The 6,565-nt window shown below is 45.6% G+C and overlaps 1 protein-coding gene across 1 annotated transcript; it reads right to left on the bottom strand.

The window, feature by feature from the left end:
• Positions 1 to 1,226: 1,226 nt before the first annotated feature.
• On the bottom strand, positions 1,227 to 4,043 carry LOC135639868 (probable receptor-like protein kinase At4g39110). Its single transcript, XM_065153848.1, has one exon. The coding sequence runs from the start codon at positions 3,910 to 3,912 to the stop codon at positions 1,300 to 1,302; it is 2,613 nt and encodes an 870-aa protein (XP_065009920.1). The 5' UTR covers positions 3,913 to 4,043; the 3' UTR covers positions 1,227 to 1,299.
• Between the last annotated feature and the right edge of the window lie 2,522 nt (positions 4,044 to 6,565).

The raw sequence follows: 6,565 nt of genomic DNA, 5'->3' as shown, positions 1-6,565 counted from the left end.
ACGCATATAATATGACGTGCGGTGTAAGAGTGCACATATTATTTATGACATGCGATGTGAGAGTGTTCGTATATATTACGATCACGTATGATATAGGAATGCATATACATGTTATGATATAAGGTGTAAAAGTCCAAAAATTTTCTATGCTTCTTATATGTGCACACAAGCATTTTGAATTATTTTGATGTAGAATTTTAATTTTTTAGTTTGTATATACTATATTATAGGGTTATACTTGCTAAAGAAATCATTGGATGAGGGTTTTACCATTAAATATCTTATGCTAATGATTTTAAAATATTATATATATGACATGACAATAAAGCTATAAAGGCTTATACTTGCTCAACGAATACTCACTATAGACCTTATTTGTAGGTAAAGATACTAATACCCTACTGAAGTGATTGGGGAGGGAAGTAAGCACGTGCAAGCTCATGCCAACGCGGATATGAATGATGACCCGTTAGTATTTTGTGCATATAACTTTCGTGCAAGTTATGTTTATGTTTTTCTTTTGGTTAGAGGTTATAATCATTTACATGTATCAAAAATATTATGTACACAGAAAATCTTATCATTTTGTTTAGTAAGTTAGCATATTTAAATTTTAGAATTGCTTACTTTTTACTACAGTCATATTGCTATCAATATATATATTGATAGCAGTGATAAAAATTTGAAATATGATATCCTACATTAGTCATATATATATATATAGGGTATGAATGGCACTAGAAGTCAGGTGTTCTAGCACTATCATTTGATTCGAAGAAAGCATCAAGAGTTCATAGGAAATCATGTCTATTTATAAGGATGAACAAAAATACTAAGATAGATAATTAGTTGAGTCATTCACATGGAAGTATCTAAATCTTACTATAATTTTTTATTTATTGATAATCATAATTAAAATCTAATATAATCTAATCTAATAAATATCTTGTCTAATTAAATTGATCACATAATTAAAAGAAACCCACAACGTGTTCGACGTCTTACGCTCTAAAACCACATATGATGCGACTTCACCCACAGTTTAGTAGAGCAACAGCAGAAAGCACAAAGTGGGAAGAAAAAAGAGGTCATTTGGCTCTTTTGCCTACTTAATTCAACCCAGTAAATTACCTTGTTACATAGGGTATTAAAGTATCATCAATTACGTGTCACAATAACGACCTTATCTGAACAATTAGACCTGCTAATGGTCACACGAGATCCCAACACACGACGAGAACAGCAAACTAAACCACGTCCATCTCATCTCCTGAGACGCCTTCCTCACGTGCACGTACATCACCTTCCTTGCATTCCCGTTAGCTGCGCGAACAGCTCGTTCGCCATCGTCGTGCTCGAATTCTCCACGGATCGGCTCATGACGGGAGTCGTCCCCGCGGGCGGCTCGTCGCGTTCCCTCTGCGAAGACGCCGCGAAGACCTGGATGCTGACGGCCTTCTCCTCCTCCTTTGACTCGGTTGGCTTTGCCGCCTCCTGAGGAGGTGGGTCAGGGGGGTTGGTCTCCTGCAGCTGCAGAGCGTACTCGAGGTTCCACAGCACGTCGCCCATGGATGGCCGGTCGACCCCGTGCTCCGCCAGACACTTCTCCGCAGCCTCCACGAACTTGCCCAGGGAGTCCTTGTTGATGGTGCCGGCGAGGTTGGGGTCGATGATCTTCTCGATCAGGCCCTTCCGCTTCCACTGCAGCGCCCACTCGGCCAGGTTCACTTGCTCCCTCGGAAGGGCGGGGTTGATGGCCGGCCGTGCGCAGAGGGCCTCCAGCAGCACCACCCCGAAGGAGTACACGTCCGACTTGTCCGTCAGCTGCTGGCACCGGAAATACTCGGGGTCGAGGTAGCCGAAGCTGCCCTTCACCGCGGTACTGACGTGCGTCTGGTTCATTCCCGGCGCGTCCTTGGAGAGGCCGAAGTCGGACACCTTGGCGATGAAGTTGTCGTCCAGGAGGATGTTGGTGGTCTTGACGTCACGGTGGATGATGCCCTGGGCCGTGCCGGTGTGCAGGTAGTGCAGACCGCGCGCCGCCCCGATGCATATTTCCAGCCGCTGCTTCCACGTCAGCGACGGCAGGTTGTGCCCGTAGATGTGGTCTCTGAACGGCCCGTTGGCCATGTACTCGTACACCAGGATCATCTCCGAGTTCTCGTCGCAGTAGCCGATCAGCGACACCAGGTGGCGGTGGCGCAGCTTAGACAGCATCTGGATCTCCGTCTGGAACTCGTTGATCCCCTGCTCCGACTGCGGGTTCCCTCTCTTGACCGCCACCTTCGTCCCATCATCGAGCTCGCCAAGGTACACGTTCCCGAAGCCGCCCACCCCGATCACCGCATTCTGGTCGAAGTTCTTCGTCGCCGCCTGCAGCTCCGACAGGGACATGTACCGGCCGAGACCCAGCGTGGAGGAGAAGGTGTAGCCGCTCTTGTGCGACCCGTAACCCGACCCCTTGCTGGTCGTGAACGTGGAGGTGCTCGTGTGTACCGGAAGGAGCCACGAGGAGAAGCTATTCCTCCTCCGCCAGTCCTTGGGTCGCTTGTACCACTTCACCACCATCGCCCCCAGTCCGGCGAAGGCACCAAACATCATAGCGAATCCGACGGCAGCGATCGCACGCCGATTCGAGCTGCCGCCGCCTCCAGCCATGGAGCCATCGACTCCGAACTCGCCGTCCAAGCTCCCCACCGAGTTGTTCATTTTCAGAATCTCCACGCCGTTGAGCAGCGCGTCGATCCTGCCAGTGTTCTCCTTCATGGGGCCGATCTGTATGGTTATTCTGCCCGTGGCCACCGAGGCGTTCAGGACAATGTCTTTGTAGTAGGCCATCGCGAGGCCGGAGGTGATGGTGGAGAGGTCGAGGCCTGAGACGGCCATCATCCCATTGATGTACACGTTGAAGTAGAGGTCGTTGAGCGACTTGCTGATGATGTCGCAGAAGTGCAGTCGGACGAAGTACCCGAATGAGGGGTCGACGACGAAGATCCACGTCACGTTGAAGTTGGGGCGGCCGACGCGCGCGTCCGCCATTTTCACGGCCGTGGCATGCACGGTGTTGGGCGCGATCAGGGGCGAGGTTCCCTCCGGGTACTTGATTATGCTGGGGGACACGGACACCTTCTTGGCGGTGGACTTCGATTGCAGGAATGTGTCGCTCTGATCCCACGCGCGCCCGAGCGTGTCGTTCGCGGAGGTGATGACCGGCCCACCGACGTTGATCCGGTAGACCACCTGGTAAGCGGAGAGCGAGAGCCCGCCGATCTGCCCGACGGGCGAGACCGTAGAGGCTGTGTCGGGGATGAGCACGTCGGGGGCGGAGACGACCTCGATGCCGTTGACGAACGCGACGGAGTTGCGGAGCGGGGAGAAACGGATGGCGAGGCGCGGATTGGTGGCGTTGACGAGGTACTCCTTGAGCACCCACTTGGTGGGGTCGTCGACGGTGAAGCTATGGAGGAGGACGAAGTCGTCGGTGTTGACGGTGAACACGGCGCTGCTGAGGTCGAAGTCGGAGCTGTTCACGGCGAAGAAGTGGAGCCTGATCCAGTGCCAACCAGGGCGGGAGAGCGTGAAGCTGTAGGAGGTCTCCTCGTGGAAGATCCTGGCTGTGAGGTAGAGCGGCGAGGGGACGCCGGGGGCGGCGGGGACGGACGCGCGAACCTCGTCGTGCGCAGCGAGGAAAGGAGTCGACTGCAAGTCCGTCTTGAATTCACGGCCGTCGGGCATGGCGGCCGTGGAGGTCGCGCCGCAGTCGATCAGGAAGTTGTCGGCGAGGGTAAAGGCCGCTGCCGACTTTTGCGCCTGCCCGGAGGTCGGCGTCGAGCAGAGGAGGAGCTGGAGGAGGAGGAAGAGGAGGAAAGGGAGGGATGCCTGATCCATTCTAATCGAAACCATGGTCATCATCTTGAGCTTCTTCTGTTACCTCCGCCGTCGCGGGCGCGTATAGTCGAACTCCTTTCCGATCCCGGAATGGGGTTCGGGAAGGTCGAGGAGAGAGAAATGGCGCTACGGGACCAAAAAATGAGTCTCTTCGTTTGTTTGACGGTCAGCTCAAAGCCTCGTGCTGCGGTTGGATCGCCATGCCATATATGGAGCCCTGACGACCAAGTCAAGTTGCAGAGAAGGAGGAGTTACTTGGCATCCTGCCATCTCTCCCATCTCAATTCCTCCCTCTTTCTTCTCGCTTCCGCTGGTGAGATATAACGTGAAACCATTGCATGGCATTCATTGCCTTTTCTACATGACGCATTAATCTGCATACTAATTAATGAAATTGCGAATGGCAGATGGTGTACAATATAAACACATTTTGTACTTGCAACCATACATAGATGGAGGACAATATAAACACATTTTTGTTCGAGCAAGATTGATTCAACTCTTGATGACCAAAAGAATAAAGACAAGAAAAAGAAAAATAATCCAAAAATAATTTTTCCTTGTAAATCAAGCTAACCAATTCCTCCTCATGGAAACTTAAATTACATTGCATTTTAACAAATAAAAATAACAGTATTTTTTGCTTTTCAATAGATGTGGTAGAGACTTTGACGAATTAGAATTTTTGACATTGTCGATAAAATTTTGCAATTCTTCAAAAAAAAAAACAAAGAAGAAAACTATATTACTTGAAAATAATTACTACACCATGATCACAAAGACACACAACTAATATACCATCAAACCTTAGCGTATTTTCATGTGCACGCTTAAAAGACATTCGAAAGTCCTATAATAAGCAATTATATATTTATGTATGAAGAATCATATTTTTGCTAATGCATCGTCAATTGATATGGTTATGAGTCATCATTTGCAAGAAATTGTAAGCTCTGGGGAGTTCTCGTCCGTTCTTGTTCATTCGAGCTCTCGTAGAATCCAAAATATGCGTTTCAAAGTGGAGGTGATACTTAATTCTCAATTGATCTTAATTTTCTTACTCCTTAATCATTGCGAGAATAAGTATACTCATCGATATACATATTAAAATAACTATTAGCATTTGTATCTGTCTGCAATTGTTATTTGCATATTATACTTAATAAAATATCAGCAAGAATTTTTTTATCACATGACTTAATTCAAATTTGATTAGAAAGTTCGCTGTGATATTATTTACCATAAGATCATAATAATTAATTATATATGTGGATAAATTTTTAAAAAATCTCAAAGTTTTTTAATTTTTTTCATATAACGCTCTCTTTTTATTTTATTCTCAAAGAGTAATTTTTATTTTCTAAAAGATAATATTATTTTTAACCTTCACCTCGTTCGTCATTATCTTTGCCCCTTGTTCCTCGTTATTGTCATGCCATCATCCTTTGCCCAAGTTTATGCTCATTGTCTTTGGTCATATATACTATCATGTCCTTATTTGTTACTTTGGAGGTCTCTCTGTTGGGCTGATAGCCTACAAATTCAGCCCATAGTGGGCTTAGGCAGCCCACAGCTCACCCCCTCTTAACATAACCCTAATTAACATTAGGGGGGGTGTGGTGGCTATGTTTTGGAGGCAAAAAAAGACATAAATAGGGCAGTAACGTGGGAGAAGAAAACAACCACGGGATTCCAAAGAAAAGGAGGAAAACAAGGTAGAAAAGGAAGAGAAAGAAAGGGAAGAAGACAAGGACAATGCAGAGAGGCTGTTCTCAATCATCTAGTAGTGTTCTCATCTCAGGTTAGATCAAATCTACAGTAGACTCTTGCTATGATTACTTAGGAAGGTTTTAGATATTGTAGGCAGTGACGTGATCCTTGTATCCCAATTATTCTCTTGTGATTGTTGCTAGGGTTTAGGGCAAGAGATTGAGATTTGTATATTCATTATTCTCATAGTGGATTATCTCTAGTTTGCCCCGTGATTTTTACCCTTCACATTGAAGGGGTTTTCCACGTATATCTTGGTGTTCTATTTGATTGTGGTTTCATTTAATTCTACTGCGTATTATGGTCTGCTAGTATTTGTTCACATACAAAGGTTATTCCTGTATATATCCCCATCAACTGGTATCAGAGCAAAGGGGTTTTGGTGATTTAAATTTTGTATTTGAACATGGAGGCCAGTAATGTTTCTCGCATGATTAGTTTAAATGGAAACAATTGGATGATATAGAAACCAAGAATGGAAGATCTCTTGTATTGCAAAGATTTGTATGGACCTTTGCAGGGGGATAGTGCAAAACCCACAACTATAACAGATGATGAGTAGAAGAGGTTAGATCGAAAAATAATTAGATTTATTCGACAGTGGCTTGATGATAGTGTCTTTCACCATGTTTCTATTGAAATTTTTGCATATTCTCTTTGGAAAAAATTGGAAAGTCTCTATGAAAGAAAAACAGTTGGCAACAAAGCTTTTTTGATCAAAAAACTTGTGAACCTAAAATATAGAGAGGGTGCTTCTATTGCTGAACATTTGAATGAATTGCAAAGTATTACTAACCAGTTATCCTCTATGAAAATGTCTCTTGATGATGAGTTGCAGGCATTGTTACTTCTCAGTTCATTATCAGAAAGTTGGGAGACACTAGTGATTTCCCTCAGTAATTTTACG

This window comes from Musa acuminata, chromosome BXJ3-6 (genome assembly GCF_036884655.1).
Source record: "Musa acuminata AAA Group cultivar baxijiao chromosome BXJ3-6, Cavendish_Baxijiao_AAA, whole genome shotgun sequence".
NCBI classification, from domain to species: domain Eukaryota; kingdom Viridiplantae; phylum Streptophyta; class Magnoliopsida; order Zingiberales; family Musaceae; genus Musa; species Musa acuminata.
The sequence above is the reverse complement of the archived record's forward strand: the minus strand, read 5'-3'. Positions and strand labels throughout refer to the sequence as shown.